Consider the following 21238-nt stretch of genomic DNA (forward strand, 5'->3'; position numbering starts at 1 on the left):
AAGCTAGGCCTTGTGTGCTGAGCAGTCAGCCAAGTTGTAAATGCAAAGGGAAAGTTCTTGAAGGAAATTGAAAGTGCCACTCCAGTGAATACACACATGATAAGAAAGTGAAACAGCCTTATTACTGATTTGAAGAAAGTTTGAGTGGTCTGCATAGAAGATCAAACCAGCCACCACATTCCCTTAAGCCAAAGCCTAAATGAGAGCTAGGCCCTCACCCTCTTCAACTCTTTGCAGGCGGAAAAGGGTGAGGGAACTGCAGAAGGACAGTTCGAAGCTGGCAGAGGTGGTTCTTGAGGTTTAGGAAAGGAATCCGTCTCCAGAACCTAAAAATACAAGGTGAAGCAGCAAGTGCTGATGTAGAAGCTGCTAGTTATCCAGAAGGTGTAGCTAAGAGAATTCCTGAGGGTGGCGACACTGAACAACAGACTTTGAGTGTGGACCAAACAGCCCAGAAATCCTGAGGGCCTTCAAAAGAAGTATGCTAGATCTACTCTGCCTGTGCTGTAGAACAGAAGGCATGGTGATCTGCCCTTCCACCAGTATTGATTGGGCATGCTAGATGGGAATCCGGGAGATTGCAGGAGCTCATTCAGGTTGTTAGTTTGCTACGCCACAGCCCCATATGCAGCCTCCTGGAATTTATAGTGAAGGCCTGTGAGTGCCACCTAGTGGGAGCTGCTGGGATTTGTGACCAGAAAATTCCCATTTGAGAGAGAGTTACTATTGGACTTTGAGATTTTCCCTGTGATTGAAGGACATAAAATAACCTTGAGACCTGAACTACCCACAATACCTTGGGTGACGTTGGGGAAATGCTTTAACGGGGAGGGTAATGCCCAGAAGTATTCGTCATAAAATGGAAATGGTTTATACACGAACAGGCCACCAGGAGAGTGAGAGGAAGTACTCATGAGTAGCCTCTTTTCCCCAAAGTCTGGCTCTGGAACCACCTGAGTAGCTGTTGGGTCCTATGGCTACTGAGTCACTCAGGCGGTGGTCCCACGAGAAGCTTTCCATTGACCAACAAAGTAGTTGGTTTCTGGAGGGCAGTTCCACAGTAAATGGAGTTTCCTGTTTAGAAGTCCACTACTCTGATGAGGAAGGTCAAAACAAATCAGTTCAGTGGGCTGAATTGTATGCTGTTTTTCTAGCAATGATGGATTGAACAATCATAAAAGCCCCTGTGTTTGGGTTTTTACTGACTTACAGGCAGTGGCCACATGTATCTGGCAAATCAGATTGGTGCTGGTAAACCTGGCGGGGAGGGGAGTTGTGGTACCAATGGATCCTGACAGGAACACACAGTTACTCTGGACTGGGCATAGCCTATTCCGTGGTAGATATAAATGCTCAGGGTACAATAAAAGGACTGGAACAGAAGATACTAGAAATATATGGACTGTCAGGTCACATATCTTCAGGCCAAGGAACACACTTTATAGCCCATAATGTTCAACAGTGGACAGAGGGATATAATTTTCAGAGGAATGGCTTGGTGGAGAATTGGAACAGGCAGTTGAAATACATATTTTTTTAAATCTAAAACGGAGAAATAAAGGCATGAAGGGCTGGCTTACACACGTCCGTGAGTGTGTGCTCACACTCAACATGAGGCCAAGAGAAGGTCCCCACAGACAGATCCCTCTGCTTTTTCGGGGGTGGGGGCGGGTGGGTTTGGAGAAGAAGTGATGGGAAGGATGCTGGTTGGTATCACTATTCTTTTCTCTTTTTTCCCCACATCACCTCAACTTCCTTTGTCCTACCTGAGGCAGTGGTCCCAGGACCAGGGCTGCAACCACAGGTGCCAGAAGCTTCTAAGTAAGAAACTATACCTTTAAACCTTTATGTCAGAATTCCTAAGGATCTGCTGGGGTAGGTTGTGCCTTCACCCCATCTGGCAGAATTGGGGCTGCCACTGAATGCAGCTGTATTGCAAAATGGTCTGGACAGCTCACCTTAGTTCTGCACTCAGTAATCCTCCTGCCATCCCTGCCCCGTCCCAATGGAAGAGGCCTGAGGGGGGCATGTGCTGGACCAGTATTTCTGTTGGCAACCTGGATCAATACAGTGGCCAAACCTAACACCCCTTCCAAAAGTAGAAAAGTTAGGGTCTAGGTGGAGAAGAGGAGGAATGGTAGCTGAGGGTCGAGGAATGAATGAGTGGCTTATGTGGTGAGAGCACGGCAGTATGGCACTGGTGCCTGGAGAGGGGCTCCAAGCCAGATGTTGTCTCCTCTCGTTCAGTGACACCAGGTGCCTGAAAGGGCAGAGACTCCTCTTGCTTTTGGAACCTAAAAAAAATTGGGAGTCTGCAAACCTGAATGGCATCACTCTGGGGGACGTTTCAGTCACACAGTGTGATGATGGCCTGGACAGTTGTTAATGACTGAGTGGGACTCTAGTAGTAATGTGCCCGAGCTTTGCAGAACACATCTCCTGGCGCACTGCGATACGGTGTAACACTAGCCTTGCTACAGTACTGGTATTCATAGTCAAATGTACTGGGGGGTTGAATCAGAGCCCCCTCAGGGAGCACCTGGATGGCGCAGTTGGTTAAGCATTGGACTCTTGGTTTCGGCTCAGGTCATGACCTCAGGGTCCTGAGATCAAGCCCTGCGTCAGGCTCCACGCTAGGTGGGGAGTCTGCTTGTCCCTCTCCCTCTGCTCCTTCCCCGGCTTGCTCTGTTTCTCTCTCTCCCATAAATAAATAAAATATATATTTTTTAAGCCTCCTCAGGAAGTAACACAGATGGAAAATGACTATCCTGAGAAAGCACTGGATTTACCTCACCTCACCGTCAGCTAATTTCTTTTTTAAATTAATTAACTAATTTGAGATAGAGTGTGTGAAGCGAGACGGGGAGCCAGGCAGAGGGAGAGGCAGAGAGACAATCTCTAGCAGACTCCCCGCTGAACACGGAGTCTGACGTGGGGCTTGATCCCACGACCCTGAGATTATGATCTGAGATGAAATCAAGAGTCGGATGCTTAACCAACCAACTTAACCAACTACCCAGGTGCCCCAGTGTCAGCTAATTTCTAAGCTGAATAGCTCTGCACCAGCTTATCATAAAGTACAAAGGGGGAAATAAATAATTAGGACAAAAATAAGAAAATGTATGTACTCACTTTATAGGCTTTACATTAGTTGTTTCTTTAAATCTATCCCTACTTCCACACTAGCCCCTCCAAATGTTAGGGAATATGATTATTTTGTGGTAAGAGTCTAGACCAAAGGTAGTGGTGGCATTTAACTTCACAAAAGAGGCCTCTGTCTTCTACCCTCAGCTCTTGGAAGATGATCTTTGTTTGCCCAGAGGCCTTGGGTTAGCCAGTGAATGACAGTGTGATTTAAGGTGGGCTTTAGGTCACATGACTCAGTCCAGTGGAGACTTAAGATCAACCACATGGGCACTCAATCGTGCCCATGTAACGAAGCTCTGAAAACTGAGTACTGAGTCTTGGAATGGCCTCCCTAGTACTTGGTGCTCTGTGTAATTGCCACACATCGATACCGGGAAAGTAACATGTCCTAAATGCACGGGGAGAGAGAATAGTGGCAGTCCGCATCTCCTAGTCCTCCAGACTCATGAGCTGCTTTCCTTGGCCAGTCTTAATCTGTATCCCTTCCCTGTAAGAAGCTGTATAATACAGTGTATGCAGTATGTATTTTAGCTTTGAGTGGGTTCTGTGAGTCCTAGCAAATCATCCCCAGCCATTGTTTTAGGAATCCCCTGAACTTGCAGTTGGTTTAAGAAGTGACTGTGTTCACTCTTACTGTACATTTGGCTGAATTCCTCATGAAACTGTACTCAAGAGGAATCCAAATCATAAGCCCTTTGTTCTAACTGCCAGATAGGTAAGGACTTGCTTAGTCTCTCAGGAAAATAAATGAAACAAATACACACACATGCACACACACACTTTTTACTCCCTTTTATGTTCTAGAATAAAAAATTATAAAGCACGTTTTCTTTCTTTCATGTCTTACAATCAAGAGAAAACACAGTCGGTAGAAGTCCTAAGGGCACCCGGGGGGCTCACTTAAGCATCCAGCTCTTGGTTTCAGCTCAGGTCATGATCTCATGGGTTGTAGAACGGAGCCCCGTGCCAGGCTCCACACTCAGCAGGGAGTCTGCTTGCGATTCTCTCCCTCTGCCCTTCCCCCTGCTCATGTGCACATGCTGTCTCTCAAATAAATCTCTTTAAAGATTTTTATTTATTTGACAGAGAGAGACACAGCAAGAGAGGGAACACAAGCAGGGGGAGTGGGAGGGGGAAAAGCAGGCTTCCTGCCGAGCAGGGAGTCCGATGTGGGGCTTGATCCCAGGACCTTGGGATTATGACCTGAGCCAAAGGCAGACGCTTAACCAGCTGAGCCACCCAGGCGCCCCAATAAATAAATATTTTTAAAACAATAGACGTTCCACCAAAAAAACCCCAAAAACCCAAGTTACTGGAATTAGCAGATAAGGACATCAACTATTATAAATATATAAAATAATTAATGGGAAAAGAATAATAACTGGGAGAGAGAAGGGTATAATGAGTTGAAGAGTATTTATCCAGAACTTCTGAATATGACCTAATTTGGAAATAGTCTTTCAAGGATGTAATTAGGTAAGTTAACATGAGGTCCCAATATTGGGCCCTAATCCATTGACTGGTATCCTTATAAGAAAGGGAAATTTGGACCCAGAGAGACACAGGGGAGAACGCCTTGTGAAGCCAGAGGCAGAGATTGAAGTGATACATGTACAAGCTGAGGACTGGCAAGGGTTACTGGCAGCCACCAGCAAGAGGAGAGAGGCCTGGAATGGACTGTCCCACAGAACCGCTGGATGGACTAACCCTGCTCAGCCTCGAGTTTGGACTTCTGGCCTCCAGCATTGTTGTGGACTACGTTTCTGTTTTTTTAAGCCATTCATTTTATAGTACTTTGTTATGAGCCTAGGAAATTAATACATGAGGCCATGAGATAGTCTGGGATATGGATAGAAAACTTTTTTAAAAAGACCAAATGGAAATTCTAGATCTGAAAAACACAGTGGCTAAAATAAAAACCACAATGGATGGGCTAAACACCAAGTTGGACTTCACAGAAGAAAGAATAAGCGAACTTGAAGACAAGTAAATAGAACTTACCCACACTGAAGCAGAGAGATTAAAAAAAAAAAACCACCACCTGAAAACATGAACAACATCGCCTACCATTGATGTATTCTCAGACTGGGAAGGATACTTGAAATTGGGATCAGAGTAAGAAGAGGAAGAAAATAGGGCAGGAAAAATATTTGAAGAAATAAAGACTGAAAAACTTTACAGAAACTCACATTCTAAACAAGGCAAACACAAAGCAAGGCAACAGCTGAAAACCAAAGATAAAGAGAAAACTTACAAGTAGATAGAGGAAAAAGACACATCTTCGTCCATCCTCCCCACCTGCCTGCTTCCTGGGAGGTGGTGCTTCCTGTCCCACTGGCTGGTGGCCCTGACCATTCCACAGAAGGCCTTGAGGCCCAGGTGACCCTTCTCCATGCTAGTCTCAGCCCCAGGCCTGCCCGCAGCAGCTCCCACGATGAAGTCCACTTCTCGGTGTGGCCCCTCTGGTGCTCTTGCAGCTGCACTCTCACTTCCACAACTTCCAGTCAGATCGTCTGTAGCTCTTCAAGTGTGCCTTGCTCCCTTCTGCTGCTGGGAGCTCTCCTCCTTCAGAATCCCTCTCTGCCGGGCGCCCTGGGTCGCAGGTGTCTGAAGAGTAGGTTTGCGCCTGCACTGTGTGGGTGCTGACTTTGGTGAAATACACTTGGGAATTCATTCACAAGCTTTGTGCCGTCCTTTCTTCAAACGTAACTGATTGTGGGTGGAGGTTTGGAGGACCAATCAGCCTGTTGTGGGCCTCGTCCGCCTCTCTAGCATCAGCCTGCACTGTGCTTTTTGCTCTCTGTGTTGCCAGCCACGTCAGCCTCCTTTTGGTCCGCCTCCATTCTTTTCAGCCTCAGGCCTTGGTGCCTGTTGTTCAGTCTGCAGTTCTACAGACCTCCTATACAAAGATACCTGTCCATCCACTTCCCCAGCAAAACCTTCCCACACCTCCCTGATTCGGACAGATGCGCCTTAGGACTTGCCTTCATGTTGTGTCTTTTCCTATGAGGACCTGGCAAAACTGTGACTGTTGTGCGATTATTTTGTCACTCGCCCGCCCCCCCCCCCCCCCCCGTGAGCTCTGCGAAGGCAGGAACCCTATCTGGTTGTTCCCATTTTGTATTCTTCAGTCCTAGGCACAGAGCCTGTGGTCCAGGACCTACTCTGCTAATACCTTTTGAGCGAATGGATGGGTGAATGGGTGGACAGTTCCAGGCAGCAGTTGGCGGAGCATGTCAGTGGTTCCTCCGGGAGTGACTCTTAGTCCTCAGGGGAAAAAGACCTTTGGGTTTCTCTGACTGCCATATATCATGTGTTTCCCAGGACTGTTTCTTCATACAGAATCTAGTCCCTCTTAGCCACTTCACACTCAGCCCCAGCCTGGCTGTAATGCTCCACCCTGTAACAGCTGCTTTCATCTTCCTGTCTCCACCCTTAGACTCACTGTTCCCGCAGGTGTGGCTACACCTACTGGTGCTGCCCTTAGAAGGCACTGCATATACTCCTTTGGGAGGCTAAAAAGTCATGTTAAAGAAGTGCTCCTGGACTCAGGCAGCCAGGGGTTCTGTGGGAGGAAGAAACCTGACTCTGGTTGCGCTGGCCTCAGAAGTCAGGAGCTGCAACGTACTGGGCACAGGTGGGCAAGGGCTCTGATCCTGCGACAGTGCTGTCGTCACAGGGCTTCCTGAACATAGAGGAGGGAGGTCACTTCCCGAGTCACACAGTTGAGAAGAAGCGGGCACAGGAGAGGAACCCAGCTCCGTGGCCTCCAGAACTAGCAAGCTAGTTCGCCTGCTTCCGGAGTATGGCTTGGCTTGGGAAATCGGTACCCTACTGACAGTTTCGTAGCAACAGTAGCTTCCCTGCAGACGAGGAGGAGGAGGAGCCAGGAGACTATTCCCCTTCGCCACAACAGGAAGCTGCGGCCCAGCGGGGGCGTAGGGGTGCAGATGGCAGGAGAGCGAGAGCACGGACCCTCAAGCATAGGAGCTGGATCTACGCCCCCTCCCCCGGCGCCTGCGCACTGCAGCTCCGTTCCCCGCCCAACGCCGCCCCGCCCCGCCCCTATTGCCCGGGTTTTCAAATTTGAAACCTGCTCCTTTTCCCGCCTGAACATGTTGACCAGCGGAGGGAGAGGGCGGGGCTGCACACCGCCAATAGTGCTTCAGAAGCTCCCCGGCCCCGCCCCGAAGGTGACGGCAGCGAGCCGCAGGAGGCAGCGGGCGAATAGGCGAGGGTGCCCGCCGGCCCCGCCTCTGCAGCGCCCACGTGCAGCGACCGAGCTGGGGCCTCCCGGACACCCAGGGCCCCCAGAGTACCATTTTAGGTGCAGAGCCTTCGCTATCAGCTTGGGGCTGGAAACTGGGGCCCTGATATACTAAGCAGTCGGCCCGGGGTCGTTGAGTGAAAAGGGCGAGACGTGGCCCCCTTCAGCCTGGGGATTCACTCAAAGGCTGGGCCTGGAATCGGCGCCCGTAGCAGCTCCGGGAGTCTGAGTGGGGGCAGGCTCGTGGAGGTGGTCTGCTGTTCCCTGGCCCCCTTTCGAGGGGGCGGGGCCAAGGGCTGGGCCGTACCGGGGGCGGGGTGTCCCAGGGGCGGGGCCGGGCCCCTGTGTTTGTTGCACCGTGTCAGTTACATTGTAACAAAAGTGGTGCAGCCGCTCTTCGGGCCAGCACCCTAGGCCCGCCGGCTGCCAGCTGTCGCCGACATGGAACCCGTGGCCAGCAATATCCAGGTCCTGCTGCAGGCGGCGGAGTTCCTAGAGCGCCGGGAGAGAGGTGAGGAAGAACTCTTGGCCAGACTCCAGACGGCAACCTCGCTGACACAGGCCTAGGCTGGACTTGGCTCCCAACAAGAAGGATGCATGCATGGCTTTAGGCAGTAGCCCCGGGGCACCCCGCCCTCAACTTGTGTGTGCGGGGGAGGGATCCCCGGGCTGTCGGACTGGGAGGGGTTGGGGAAATGGCCCTGGCGCCAAAAGCCCTTCCCTGACTGTGCCTTGCCAGGGGCGCCTGCTGGGACCAGCCCCAGCCTGAAGTGGGCTGGGGCTCTCTCTGGCAGAAGCCGAGCATGGCTACGCGTCCCTGTGCCCGCACCGCAGTCCAGGCCCAGTCTACAGGAGGAGGAAGCGATCCCCCCAAGCTTCTGGCGCGCTGGACAGTGGGCGGTGAGGAGGGCTGAGGATGGTGGGGGCGGGATGGGTGCCATCCCTCATGGGGCCTCACCTTTGCCCACTTCCTCCTTGTTGCTTGTATCTTCTGGGCCAGATCCCCTACTCTGGAGGCAATTCAGACCTCTCCTGCCATCTCCTCACTCCCCTCTGTTCATTCAGGGACTGTTTCTTGAGCACCCCTGATGTGTCAGAAATTATAAACGAGACTTTAGGGTCCTCCTTCCATTCACACTCCTGCAGTCCGCGTCTCAACTCGATTTCCCTCACAGACTTTTCTCTTTTTCTCAACCCTTTGCACATGCTAATCCCTCCACTTTTAATGCCTCCCCCTCCACTACCCCACTTTGGGTAGCATGTTTCTGGCCCAGCTCAACTGTCACCTCTGTCCAGGAAGCCCTTCCTGACTGCTGGTAGGGGGCCTCGTTTGGACCCCACAACCACCTGGGCAGGCCTCTCAGCATTTGGCCCAGTTTCTCTGCCTCTTCCTGCGGACTCCAGTGCTCAAGGCTGGCACAAGGTTCCCGCATTAGGCTAGTTTGGGGCCCACATCTATAGTGGATTTTAAGCCCCTGGGACTGAGGGTGTGGGTAGTAGCTGACGCCCCCTCATCCTCCCTGGCATTGGCAGGTCTGTGCACAACGAGCTGGAGAAACGCAGGTGAGTCCCAGCTTTGCCCTGACAGCACTGGGCCCCAGGAACCATCTCCCTCTGGCCTTCCCTCCCTTGCCGTCCCTCCGGCCAGCAAGGCTGGGCTGGCACTGCCCTCCAGACTCCTTCCCCCGCAGGAGGGCCCAGCTGAAGCGGTGCCTAGAGCAGCTAAAACAGCAGATGCCCCTGGGGGCTGACTGTGCCCGCTACACCACATTGAGCCTTCTGCGCTGGGCCAGGATGCACATCCAGGTAAGGAGCTACCACTGCGCCCTGCGGCCAGCCTGCCCAAACCTGTGAGAGGTATAGTAGAGGGGCTGAGTGGAACTGCGGGGAGAGGCCCGAGGTCACCGCCCAGGAGTTCTCTATGCTTTTAGCTTCCATTTGTGCTAAGTAGGAAGAAAAGCAGAAGACAACTCAAGAGGACTGTTCTGAGGCTTGAGTGAGTTTGCCCAGTAAACATTCATGGTTATTATAGCTATTATCAATTCAGTCCTAACTGGCAAGTCAGCCTTTCTGGACTTGGTTTCCCCCTCTGTACAGAGGGGCATGGCTGTTGAAAACATTCTGATGTGTCATGTGTCGGGGTCCCTAGGACTGCAGAGGTTTCCACTCTCCCATCCCCCCAAGGCCTCCTGTTCTGAGCTATCTATTCTGATGCCATTTGGGGAGGCAGTTCCAGAGGCCAGGAGAGGGAAGCCAGTCACCCCTCCTCCCAGCACCCTTCTGCTACCTGGGCTAAGCTCAGTGCCTCCTGGTGGACAGGAGTGAGGTAGCTGACTCAGATTGGGGGGAGGGGGGCAGCAGCCCTAGAAGTGGCCTCAGAAACAATAGAGGCCTTTTCCTGCCCTCCTGGTCCTTTTTGCAGAGGAATAAATGGGGGCACAGCCAGGCCAAGGACTGAGCAGCACAGCTAATGAGAGGCAGAGTCATAACCCAGGCCCAAGTCCCCTGACTTGCTGTTTCCTTTGACAAGTGTTTATTGAGCACCTCTTCTAGGCACCAGGCGTTGTGGTAGACAGTCCATGTGTTATGCAGCAAATAAATCACAGTGCAGGGACTGTGAGCTCTGCCCCATGGTGCCCGCATCCCCTCATCGTGCTGAAGAACACCCTGGCCTGGTAGCAGGCCCGTTTCTCACATGGAGCTTGCCTGGCCTGGTTCTTGGAGGGATGATGTGTGCCCCTTGGGTGTTGGCTGGCCCATGGGCAGGACCTGGGGATTGCTCCTTCCTAAGCCTATCACCACCCCTCTCCTGGACTCCCTGGCCTCCTGTGAGCTCTCGTCCAACTTGCCCTGGAATATAATTTGGGGCACATAGATCTGTCCAGGTCTGTTTCCTGCTGGAAACCTTCCATGGCTCCTGACAAGACAGTCTCAGTTCCTTCCTTCCTGTAAAACTGTAGGCCCTTCACAGCCCAGGCCTTGCCACTGGTCTGATTTTGGTCTATCTTCCCATGCCCAAGCCCTACCAGAAAAGCTGAATTCTCCATGATCTTCCCAGTTTCCCTCTGCTTGGATGCTGCTGCTTGCCCCATCTTTGTGTAGGCAGCTCTTACTCATCCTTCTACACCCAGTACAAATGTCCCCTTGCTCAGGTCTCCCTTTCTTGTTGACTGAATGCAGGCTTCTGCCTGCGAGGGCTCTGGTGGGAGAACCCTTGGCCCTCCAGTCCCTGGACCGCAGGCTGGCAGAGCTGGAGGGGGATTAATGCTAAAAGCTCCAGGGTTCCTGGGAGGGTCTTGACCAGGAGTTACAAACTGGTAGGCTTTGTTTGGTCTGTAGTTTTCTAAAAATTTAAAATTAGCTGGCAGCACCTAAAAGGACATTTGACATTAAAAAGTCTGACTTCCAGCTTTTCTTAAAGAAGTTGGGCCACGTGGCAGCACCAGGCTCGTCTGCATGTGGCCGCCCCCTTGAGCTGTAGTGCGCGCTCACCGCCATGCCACAGGCCTCCCCCGTCCCTGCTGCTTGCGGCAGACAGACCCACGTCCCTTGACTAGGCCCTGACGGCCTTTTGAGATTGTGGCGCCATCCCCAGCCCAACACAGCATGCTCCCCGGGCATTTACGTGAGCCGGAGGGCAGGGAGGCTGGCTTCCCCAAGGATGTGGGAGCAAGCCCCTGGGGCCCAGATGCGGACTCCAGCAGGCAGTGACCAATGCCCGGGCCGTCGCTGGCAGTGCTGTGCTGAGCCCGGGCCCTCGCCCCCTTGGGACCCGCAGAAGCTGGAGGCGCAGGAGCGACAGGCGCGGCGGCTGAAGGAGAAGCTGCGCAGCAAGCGGCAGAGCCTGCGGCGGCAGCTGGAGCGGCTCCGGGGGCCGGCGGGGCCGCGGGCACACAGCCTGGACTCTTCGGGCCTCTCCTCCGAGCGCTCGGACTCGGACCGAGGTGAGTGCCCCGAAAGCCAAGGGGTCGCGTGGGCTGAGCGGGCTGCAGCCCCTGACCAGCGGCCTCCCTGTGCAGAGGAGGCAGACGTGGACGTGGAGAGCCTGGCGTCCGGGGCCGAGGCCGAGCTGCCGTGGGGCTTCGGCGCGGGCCGGGAGCACAGCTACTCCCACGGCTGCAGCAGCTGGCTGTGACCTGCGCGGCGCCGGCCACCCGCCCGCCCGCCGCCCTTGGCTCGGAGGTCGGAGCCTGCCGCAAGCCTCAGGGGCTGCCTGCAACGGACTGAAAGGACCCTTCCGTGGGAACAGGTGCGGGCCTCCCCCGACCCCCCGTCCCCCGCCCCCACCCCGCCGCTGGGTGCCGGCCGGCCCTCCTAGGGGAGGGCTTGCCCGTGCTTCCCCCGCGTCCTGCAGGGCAGGCAGCTTGCGCCCGGGCCACCCTTCCAGGCCTTTCTTGTAGCACTTGGCTCTGCTGTCCCCACAGGGGGCAGGAAGCCTCTTGGGCCCTCACGTTCCTTCCTAGAGAAGGCCCCCAGATACTGGACAGTATTCGCATTAAATTTAAGCCTCTTTGCTAACTTCCTGTCCGTGGTCTTGCCTGATGAAAATGGGGAACTCTCAGGCACGGACAAACTGGAAAAGAGGAAATGAGATCATAGCCGTGACCGACACGGATCGTTCACCGTACCAGGCAGTGTCCCTCTACGCCTCACAGCTGGGGGCTGTCTGGCCCCGCTTCACAGGTGGCACCGAGGCTGAGTACGAGACTTGCCTGAGGCCCAAAGCCAGGAAAGCATGCAGTCAAGATTCTAACTAAAGCTTTCTGACTAAGAACTATTTATTGAGTGCCTGTTATGTGCCAGATGCTGTTCCAGGTACCTGAGACACATCAGAGAATGCAACAAAGGCCCCTGCCCTCGCGGAGCTTACAGTCTAGGCTTCCTCCCCCTGCACGCTGTGCCCCCGAGCGAGCCACCGCCCCTCCCTGGGGCTGTCCATGGCTCCGCGCCAAAAGGGACACCCAGCCCCAACCGCCACCCCACCCCCCCGGCCCCCACCTCCCAGAGAGCAGAAAGGGCTGGAAGTTGAGTTTTACTAGTAAAGTACGAGGAGGAAGGGCAGAGGGACTAGAGCCAGGTGGTCAGGTGTCCCACCGCCCCGGGGCCTGGGCTGGCTACACGAAGTGCTGCCGCTGTTGCTGCTGCTTGCCGGCCGCCTTGCTGGCCAGGTCCTTGGCCTTCTCTGTAGCTGCCAGTGCCGTCTCCTTGGCCTTCTCCTTGGCTTCCTTGGCTGTCTCAACGAGGGTTTTGGAAGGGGACTCCCCTGCAGCAAATGGCAGGGGTTGGCTTCAGAAGACACCAAGATGACCCACCTCAACACCCCTCCTCCCCGACACTCCCCCTCTTTGGGCCAGGCCCCGTCCAAAGGGTGGCATTTGCCCCAGGGTACAGATGAGGGGTCCCAGGCTTAGAGTGGGGTGGTGACAGCTGTGGACTCCACACCTGGCAGGGCCACTAGGCCTGGACCCCAGCCTCTTTTTGTGCCCAGAGCTCCTCACCTTGAAGCTTGGCCAAGATGTACTCAAAGCCCTTCATAGTCTTGGTCACGTTGCTTTTGAACCGGGCAAGACCAAATTCCTGGCAAAAGAAGAAAAGGGGGAAAGATTCTGAGCTTCCTACTGACCCCTAGCCCAGCCTCCATACCAGATACCTAGGGTCCCAAAACCCCAGCACCCCCACAATGCTGCTCACCTGGACAGCTCTGGAAACACCAAATAAGCTAGAGGAGACCCAGGCTTCCCGGCGGATTTCGGTCCAGCCGCTGTTATCAGAGTTCACACAGTAAACACATCGTTCCTCCACCACCTGTGCAGGGAGTCAGGCCAACCACAATCGTGTGGGAGTCTTTCACTTTATCCATTTGCACATAAATTGGATCCCCTGCCTCTTTTTCACAGGGTAGGGCAATCAAGTGAAAATCCACTTCCTTCCCTTACTGTATTCCCAACCTTCATTTCAGGAAGAGAGCAAGAACATAAAAAAGGCCATTCTGCTCTCTCAAACCTCTCCTCCGACCCTTTCAACTAAGGCATATAGACTCGAGATCAGTAGAGTGTATGCCAGCTCCAACCTGGCCCTGGACTTTGTTTGGAAGTTTTCTGTGCAGTGCTTTTAGCCTGCCTTCCACCTACTGCAGTGCCTAAGCTCCCTGGCAGGCGAAATGAAAATGGAAATCTGGCCAGTGTCACAGCTCTCATTATCTGACGAGTGAACCAGTACTTCCAAGAGCAACACTTAAAAGACATGTCTCACAGCTGGATCACTATCTTCGTAATTTATAAAAACAGATTATGCCCTCAGGGTAGTCAGCTGTGAAGCCTTCGGAAAACTCTGGGGCAGAACATCAAGGTGCCTGCTCACTCTGTGACCTTGCAGGGCACTTCCTCTCTCGGAACCTCACTTCCCTCTTTGCACAATAGAGAGTAATACCTAGCTCCCAGAGCCACTGTGAAGAAGTTAGCTGAGAAAAAGAATGACAGCTCCCTGAAAACTTTTAGAGTATTCACACGTGAGAAGATACTGTAGGATGTTCCTTTAACCAAGGGTTTTACAGCTCTCTTATAGGCAAGAAATCAAAAGGTATATGAACCTCTCCCCCCAAAATCTCAGGCAAAAACCCATTATGTAAGACAGATAAAGTGGAACTCCTTTAATCATCATGGGGCAAGGGGCCCAGATCCTCTCCCCTCTGAGGCACAAAGAAACTGCTTATGGCTTGATAGACTCCTGTTTGAAAAATCACTGCCTCCTTCCCTCAGCATCACTTCTTTGGGCCCACACTCTATGGGTGGCAGGCACAGTGAGGGTGCTCTGTATTTAGTGCTTGGGACAAATCTGTAAAACAAGTACCCCTCCCCCACAGTATGAATCAGTTAAAAGACTAACTGGCTGAAAAAAATCATCTGAGTTTACACTCTAGATCTAGCACTCCCCAGTAACCCAAATCTGCCTCAGACAACAGAAGTTCCTTCATGGCTTCCTAGCCACATGTACCTGGAGCTACTTTTGGGGGACCAACGGGGAGAGTAGTCTCACCATCAGCCGGGCGTGGTTGATGTTCCAAGTGAAGGTGGTCATGGTCTGGTTTTGCGGGTCCACAATAGAATCCTCCAGGATGTACACCGAGTGAGCAACATTGGCAGGAAACAGTCGCTCGGCCCAGCGGGGCATCCTGTTGGTCTTGGTCAGGAGACGCCGGGACAGGAGTTTCTGGTCAGGGGTCACCTCCCGGTGCACTATGTCTTCCGTCAAGACATGTTTGCTGCAAGTATCAGAATGAAGGTGACCCTCGGGGGCATGCCGCTGAAAGACTGCCTGTTGGGGTTCCCCTACGGAGCCTCCCGGCCCAGAATGCCCATGCCTTCCCTAAACTTGCACCGGTAAGTAGTGTGGCTCACACCTCAACTAGAGTCCCTTGCGACTATCCGAGGGCAGACTCCAACTCCCGGCCTCTTGCTGACCGGATTCCAGCGGGGGCTGGACCTCATGATTTATTACACCAGTGGAGAACACCACAGGCAGAGGAGTAGGCCAGCGCCGGGACTTCCAACCCCAAGATCCCTCCCAACTGCTGTGCCGCCGCCTCTTCCTGTCTCACCACCCCGAAATGAGAGAACCTTGGACTAGAGCCTCAAGTAAACCACCGCCCAGGCCCAGCCTCCTTCCACTACCTTGCAGGCCTGGCCTGGCCGCTTTTCGGATAGGGTCTTCTTACCCTAAAGAAGGCCACAACGGTTCCGACGATGCCCTACCTCGGACTCGATGTCGAGTCTCTCCCGGCCCCACACTTCGATCTCCAAACAGCGAGGGAGGAGGATTGCTCTTTCCAGGGCCACATACCTATAGGGATTCGGGTACCGCTGCCAGAAGGCAGCGAACACTTGGTCCCAGGAACTCCGGAGCACGCTCTGGCCCAGGAAATACTTCACCATCGTCCCGGCAGGGGCGGACTCAACACCCGCGCAGCATCAGGGGTGCGATGCTCGTGGGGGCACACGGAGGCCGGACCGGGGCTCGGCGCACGCCCGCCAGACTCGCAGCTCACTCACCACCGCGCCGCACCCAAGGAGCCGCCGCCGCCATGAGGAGTTGTCGGGCCGCGCGCGCAACTTCCGGCGCAGCGGCGCCGTACCCACCACTTCCGGCGCCCGCGCACGTGACCCCGCGGCCCCGCCCCTCGCCCTTTACCACCCCCCCCCCCCCCCCGCGGGAGTCGCGGCGCTGCGGGTTGGACCCAGGTTGAAGGGGCCCCTAGGTTCCGTGGGGAGTCAGTGCCGGAGCGACGCTTGAGGCCTGCGAGCGAACTGGGCGGCGGCATGCGGCGCCGCTGAGGGTGCTGCCGCGCGCGGTCCCAGGCCGCCCTGAGTCCTGAGCTATTCGAAGGAGGAGCAGCGCCTGGGGCCGAGGAGCGGGGCAGACGCGGACGCTGCCGGAGCTCCAGCCGACGCGGCGTCTCCGGTCGTAGGTTGGCGCTTTGGGGTCGGGGACTGAAGCTTGGGCGCTGCCTGCCCAAGCGGAGATCCGGGTTTGCCTCCCGCCCCCGCTCAGGACCCTGACGCGGGTGAGGCGGCCCCGGGAGCATGAGCGGGCAGCGCGTGGACGTCAAGGTGGTGATGCTGGGCAAGGAGTACGTGGGCAAAACGAGCCTGGTGGAACGATACGTGCACGACCGCTTCCTGGTGGGGCCCTATCAGAATGTGAGTGCGCCGCGCGGGGCCCGGTACGGGTGGGAGGGAGCTGGCCCGTACCCGCGGCCCTGATCACTTCCCCCTGATTGCAGACCATCGGGGCCGCCTTCGTGGCCAAGGTGATGTCCGTTGGAGACCGGACGGTGACTTTAGGTATTTGGGTAAGTCCCCTGGGCAAGCAGTCCTGAGAAAACCCATTCATGAGGAGGCTTAGGTTCTCCTGCCTATTACTGGCTGACTTGGGGTCTCCTAGAGGCCATTTTTCTATTCTAGACCCCAGTTTAAAAATAGGGGTCTGGAAGACGTGGTATTTAGTTTGCAATCTTGGGGAGTAGCTCGGTAACTCAGGGCTGAGCCGCCCCCTGCCCTTCAGGATACAGCAGGCTCTGAGCGCTACGAGGCCATGAGCCGAATCTACTATCGGGGCGCCAAGGCTGCCATCGTCTGCTATGGTAAGAGGGGGTTCTGGCCCGTTCCTCAAAGAAGAGGGGATGGGTGTCAGGCTGGCCTTAGAGAACGGCCCCTGATCCATGGTTGTGTTTTCTGCGTGTCCCGTGTCAAGACCTGACGGACAGCAGCAGTTTTGAGCGGGCAAAGTTCTGGGTGAAGGAACTGCGCAACCTAGAGGAGGTAAGTGCCAGACCTCACCAGACGACCAGGGGCTGGTGGTCCATGGGAGTGACCCTGACCTTGTCTTTTGCCCCAGGGCTGTCAGATCTACCTGTGTGGCACCAAGAGTGACCTGCTGGAAGAGGACAGGCGCCGCCGCCGTGTGGACTTCCATGACGTTCAGGACTATGCAGACAGTAGCTGTTGCTCAGTTCCCTGGGGGTGGGGGAGGGAGGTGGCTGCCTGGGTGGAGCAGAGAAAATAGGGACCACCTTAGCTGCCATGGCAAGATCCCTTGGGAAGGTCTTCTGGCCTCCCTGAAGGTGTGGGGTCCATTTTTTTCCCTGAACTGCTAGCCTTCCCCTTTGTATCCACCCCGATTCTCAGGTAGGAGGTTTTAGTCACTTCTCTTTACAGATATCAAAGCTCAGCTCTTTGAAACATCCAGCAAGACAGGCCAGAGTGTGGGTGAGTGCTGTCCGGGGCCTCACAGCAGAACAGGCAGGGGTGCCAGAGGAGGCAGAGAAGAGCCTAGAGGGCTGGGTTACTGGGTGATTCCAGGGTTACTGGCTTTGAGCCCTCACTGACTTGCCCTTTTTCTTGCCAGACGAGCTCTTCCAGAAAGTGGCAGAGGACTACGTCAGTGTGGCTGCCTTCCAGGTGATGACAGGTGTGTGTGCTTCCCCAGCTTCTCTGGAGACTTCCTCTAGGCCCACAGCATCTGGCCCCCTTCACGAGTTACCTGATTCCCAAACAGAATGGTGCTGAGCTGCCACCTCTCTTTGACAGAGGACAAGGGCGTGGACCTGGGCCAGAAGGCAAACCCCTACTTCTACAGCTGTTGTCATCACTGAGTCACCACCACTCACCTGGCCTAGGGGAATTAAAGGAATCCCCCCAGAAGGGCTAGACCTAGCTCCTGTCTGGGCTTGAGTGGCCGGACGTCTGAGCTACCCCCGGTCCCCAGGGCAGCAGAGGTGGCACCTGCCTGTGCTGGCCCATGGAACGGAGGCAGCATTGGGCTGACTGATGGGCATGAGGAGGGTAAAGGCTTATTTGGACCCCAGGCTCCTGCCCTGGACAGCACTTGTGTCTGCAGATTATTTAAGTGGCTTTTGATTTGTAAATAAAATCAATGCACTGTGAATCACACTCAGCCCCTCTCCCTGCTGTGTGGATTAGGTGCCAAGACACCTAGTTCTTTCTGGGGCTACCAGCTGGCCTCACTTCCTATGTTAAGGCTCCTCTCAGCTCTTATTCTTTTGGAAGCCAAGGAACTTCATTCCAGGGTTGCATCTGAGATAATGTAGAAACAAAAAGGCCTTTTCCTGTTCTTTAGGGGGGGACAAAGATAGGTGAGGGGCTGGGGCAATGCAAAGCTCACGCAAGGCAGGCACTTAAATGGTGTCCAGAGATCAAAGGGTCAAGCACTCCTACCTCAGACTGGCTGGTTCTACCACTACTTCTGTCACATCTAGGTTCATGAGTCATGTCTGTGGCTCAGATCCTAAGTTTCCCAGCAACCTACTACAAGGTGGCTTAATGGAAGAAAAATTTTAAGTTTTGCAAGACAGAAAGGTCTTACAGATCCAGATTGGGATCCAATTCAGCTATCAACAGAAAAGGGACCTAAACTTGGCCTGAGTTTCCCATCTGTAAAATCAGGTGACCACTACCCAGTTCAGGGTGGCAAAGATCCTGAGCAAAAAGTAACTCTAGGACTGAATGTTTGTCTTCCCACACTATTCCCCAGAGGGCTTTCTGCTGAAGGGCATGAAGTTTAGGACTAGGTCAGAAGGAAAGACAGACTCCAAGACTCCCCCCAAAGTACATTTTTGGGTCTTAGAAGTATCAAGTGTTAGGGTGGATAGGGCTGGTACCTCCTGTTCAGCTAAAAAGCATATGGCAGCCCCTTTCCAGTACTGGAGGCCTGGCTGCTTTGCCTCTGCTTTTCCTGCCTTAGGCCTGGGCCAGGTCTTCTGCAGTACCTAGCACCTATCTCTGAAGAACTAAAAACGTGGCCAGAACGGTCAGACTCACAGAAAATGCTTTGGTTCCACTTCCTTTTTTAAAACCAATTCCTCAAAATACCCTTCCTTCATGGGTAATGGAAGCTTCCTGTATAGGGGCTGAAACTGACACCAGCTACTCCCAAAAGAAGTGAAAGACATTCTGGCAGCTGGTGGCTGCTAGGAGGAAACCCACACCACTCCTGGAGATGCTTAGAGGAGGGGCTCACCTCCACCATGTCCCCAGCCTGGGAACTATCTCAGGGGCTAGTTTCTGCTCTCACCCCAAACCCATCCTCCCTCCTGTTAAGCTACATCTCCCCACGGACAACAAACAACACACAGGGCAAGGGCCATAAGAGTAAAGTTAAACTTTACTTTACAGTAATTTTTTTCTATATACAAAGAATTACAGTACATGTTTATGGGGACTCCTACAGGGCTCCCCTCTTTTTCACTAAGAGTTTCACTTACAGCTGACAATCTATGGGGGGAGGAGGGGGCAAAAGACCAGTGATGGACCTCAGCTGACAACCCCCCCCCGCCCCTTTCTTAAAAATATATAGATCTCTATTGTCAGCTTGTTTCTTTGCCAAGACTTAGAAAGCTGCTCTTCCATGAGCTCCTGTGTGCTGCACTCACCCATCTCCAACACACGCCTCTACACGCACACACAGGCAGCACCCACCTTGGACCTGGAGACCGCCTGTTCTCTGCCCCTACCCTGGAAGTCTAAAGCACCACAACCATTCATCTCTGCTCCTACTCCTTGGGCTTATCTCCTGTCCACAAAGCTTTGCTTGACTTCCAGGGTGTTAGACCTGAAGCCCCTCAATAGCCTGATGGTTTGAAAGTCATGGGAAAGCAGCTCTAGAGAAGGGACCATGTAAGAGTTTAACATGATTTTGCTTATGCTGGTAGGAAACATTTCTCAGGCTGTGGATTTCTAATTAAAATAAACTCTTTCCACTTCCTTAAGAAATATTACCCTTAATCTTCATAAGCAATTGAGGTGCTCCCATGAGAGTGGAAGAGGTAGAGAGGGGCAGAAGGAGAACCCCACAGCTGGAGCGCTCTACCAACGGGTTCTAGGCAGTGTGGACGGAGGCTACACCAGGTGACAAGGTGACACCAGCCCTGAGAAACTCAATGGCCACCCTCGTCTGGATATAGCATCTCTTCCACCTAGGATTATGCTGACCCACTCCAGAGTCGGGTGCAGGCTTCACTGAGGCTCTGCCTTCTCCCTCTCTAATTGAGCCTCAAAGAAACCATTCTACACAAAATTTCTTCCTCCCAAACAGGAACCTGGGTTTCTCAAGTCACCAGTCCCTCAACCCTTGGCAGTGCTTATTTATACCAGAAAATTAGCACCATCATTACATTTTTTTGTGTTCAAAGCAATGATCTATTCTTATTTCAATTTGTACTACAGCAACTGCTGGCCCTGCTGCACTGGCCCTAGGAAGCTCAGCTGAGAGCTAACTGGCCACAGCCAACGAAAGTCCCATGCAGCAGCTGCCTAGCTCTAAGTGACCTGGAATGGCTAACACATGAAGCAGCCCAAGCATTATTTAGCAGGGAAAGGGGCTTGTGGCAGCTCCTTTCTTGCCATGATCTCAGGTGAGGAGACTGGGCCACTCTGACCTCCTGGTTGACAAAACCGCAAGAGGATGACAATATCCTCCGAAAAAGCCTTAGGAGAAAACCCACTTTATAGGAGCTGAGGGCAAAATCCATCCACGTTTAGTGCTTTCCTGATTCCTTTCCACAGGGGAATCTGCCAGGACCAGACTTCCTTCCTGCCATTCTGTTCTCATGATGTGACCTGGGAGTCCAGCTCCAGTGAGGAGATGCTGCTGAGCCTGGGAAAGGATCGCTGATGCACTTCGTGCCCTGACTGTAGTGTGGGGTAGAGAATGTGAAGATAAAATAATTATTTCCATCAATGCTAAAGATGCAGGTTTGGTAGTTGTTCAATTAAGAGGATCAACACAGTGACTTAAATCACCTCAAACTCAGTAACTTTTGGGGGAAGCAGACATTTAAAAACTGGGATCCTTCTGTAGCAATGACAGTTATTTTGCTATTAGAATGCGTTTACTCCAGCAGGAGAAGCAAATGAGGCTTTGAATTCAAATTTGAACAGTTTCTATCAAGTTCTTCTGACTGAACAGGGCTAGGAGATATTGGTTCTTTAGCTACCTATGAAAGCTATAACTTCCCCCTTGGAAACGTTTCCTGGGGACTGGCTTAGAGGCACTCTCTCTTGAGATCCTGATTTCCAGGCACTTGGTCAAATACCATCCTGCACAAAGATCAGGAGTTTCTAAGAGAAAAGCTTTCCTTTTAACTGCCAATTCACACCTTCTGGAGAAAAGGTCTCAGTACAAGGCTCCAGGAGAGCCCCCAAGAGCTGGCAGGGTAACTGTCTCCCCATTGTCCCTCATGCAAGAGTTTCAATTTCCCAGTAGTCCTTCTAACTCTGCTTCTAATTGTATGGTAATGCTTTCTTGATA

At 53.4% G+C, this 21238-nt stretch overlaps 3 protein-coding genes across 12 annotated transcripts; 2 read left to right on the top strand and 1 right to left on the bottom strand.

Moving 5' to 3' along the window:
- Positions 1-7401: 7401 nt before the first annotated feature.
- Positions 7402-13603, top strand: MXD3 (MAX dimerization protein 3). 6 transcript variants are annotated; one of them, XM_027606141.1, is made up of 7 exons: positions 7402-7474; positions 7805-7925; positions 8209-8314; positions 8948-8977; positions 9106-9220; positions 11151-11358; positions 11434-12172. In XM_027606141.1, exons 2-7 carry the CDS (start codon positions 7856-7858, stop codon positions 11547-11549), a joined length of 645 nt encoding a protein of 214 aa, XP_027461942.1. In that variant the 5' UTR covers positions 7402-7474; positions 7805-7855; the 3' UTR covers positions 11550-12172. The 6 variants fall into 6 exon arrangements, 5 of the variants coding, with proteins under 5 accessions (XP_027461942.1, XP_027461941.1, XP_027461943.1 ...); XR_003522160.1 differs by adding an exon at positions 13374-13603 and having other exon boundaries at positions 7407-7925; positions 11434-11663; XM_027606140.1 differs by having other exon boundaries at positions 7407-7925.
- Positions 12169-15513, bottom strand: PRELID1 (PRELI domain containing 1). 2 transcript variants are annotated; one of them, XM_027606137.1, is made up of 5 exons: positions 15254-15513; positions 14450-14675; positions 13106-13219; positions 12913-12991; positions 12169-12677 (listed from the first exon to the last, which is right to left on the bottom strand). In XM_027606137.1, the coding sequence occupies exons 1-5, from the start codon at positions 15343-15345 to the stop codon at positions 12529-12531; spliced, it is 660 nt and encodes a 219-aa protein (XP_027461938.1). In that variant the 5' UTR covers positions 15346-15513; the 3' UTR covers positions 12169-12528. The 2 variants fall into 2 exon arrangements, with proteins under 2 accessions (XP_027461938.1, XP_027461939.1); XM_027606138.1 differs by having other exon boundaries at positions 15166-15298.
- Positions 15514-15621: 108 nt separating this feature from the next.
- Positions 15622-20668, top strand: RAB24 (RAB24, member RAS oncogene family). Of its 4 annotated transcripts, XR_003522161.2 has the most exons (9): positions 15622-16110; positions 16194-16262; positions 16475-16553; positions 16664-16731; positions 16808-16907; positions 17128-17178; positions 17318-17380; positions 20155-20342; positions 20494-20630. XR_003522161.2 is itself a non-coding variant. In XM_027606146.1 (8 exons), exons 1-8 carry the CDS (start codon positions 15994-15996, stop codon positions 20544-20546), a joined length of 600 nt encoding a protein of 199 aa, XP_027461947.1. In that variant the 5' UTR covers positions 15622-15993; the 3' UTR covers positions 20547-20668. The 4 variants fall into 4 exon arrangements, 3 of the variants coding, with proteins under 3 accessions (XP_027461947.1, XP_027461949.1, XP_027461946.1); XM_027606146.1 differs by lacking the exon at positions 20155-20342 and having other exon boundaries at positions 20494-20668; XM_027606148.1 differs by lacking the exons at positions 20155-20342; positions 20494-20630 and adding an exon at positions 17468-17862.
- Positions 20669-21238: the final 570 nt, after the last annotated feature.

The sequence above is a fragment of the Zalophus californianus genome, chromosome 5 (assembly GCF_009762305.2).
Source record: "Zalophus californianus isolate mZalCal1 chromosome 5, mZalCal1.pri.v2, whole genome shotgun sequence".
Taxonomy (NCBI): domain Eukaryota; kingdom Metazoa; phylum Chordata; class Mammalia; order Carnivora; family Otariidae; genus Zalophus; species Zalophus californianus.

What these genes read in the sequence shown, in the direction of transcription:
- MXD3 (XM_027606141.1), top strand. Translation starts at nt 7,856, where the DNA reads ATGGAACCCGTGGCCAGCAATATCCAGGTCCTGCTGCAGGCGGCGGAG. An exon ending in AACGAGCTGGAGAAACGCAG is followed by an intron (nt 8,978 to 9,105) that starts GTGAGTCCCAGC and finishes CTTCCCCCGCAG; the next exon opens with GAGGGCCCAGCTGAAGCGGT. An exon ending in GCGCTCGGACTCGGACCGAG is followed by an intron (nt 11,359 to 11,433) that starts GTGAGTGCCCCG and finishes CTCCCTGTGCAG; the next exon opens with AGGAGGCAGACGTGGACGTG.
- PRELID1 (XM_027606137.1), bottom strand. Translation starts at nt 15,345, where the DNA reads ATGGTGAAGTATTTCCTGGGCCAGAGCGTGCTCCGGAGTTCCTGGGAC. An exon ending in CGGTACCCGAATCCCTATAG is followed by an intron (nt 14,676 to 15,253) that starts GTATGTGGCCCT and finishes TGATACTTGCAG; the next exon opens with CAAACATGTCTTGACGGAAG. An exon ending in CATCTTGGCCAAGCTTCAAG is followed by an intron (nt 12,678 to 12,912) that starts GTGAGGAGCTCT and finishes CATTTGCTGCAG; the next exon opens with GGGAGTCCCCTTCCAAAACC.
- RAB24 (XM_027606145.1), top strand. Translation starts at nt 15,994, where the DNA reads ATGAGCGGGCAGCGCGTGGACGTCAAGGTGGTGATGCTGGGCAAGGAG. An exon ending in CAAGACAGGCCAGAGTGTGG is followed by an intron (nt 17,179 to 17,317) that starts GTGAGTGCTGTC and finishes TTTTCTTGCCAG; the next exon opens with ACGAGCTCTTCCAGAAAGTG. An exon ending in TGCCTTCCAGGTGATGACAG is followed by an intron (nt 17,381 to 17,499) that starts GTGTGTGTGCTT and finishes TCTCTTTGACAG; the next exon opens with AGGACAAGGGCGTGGACCTG.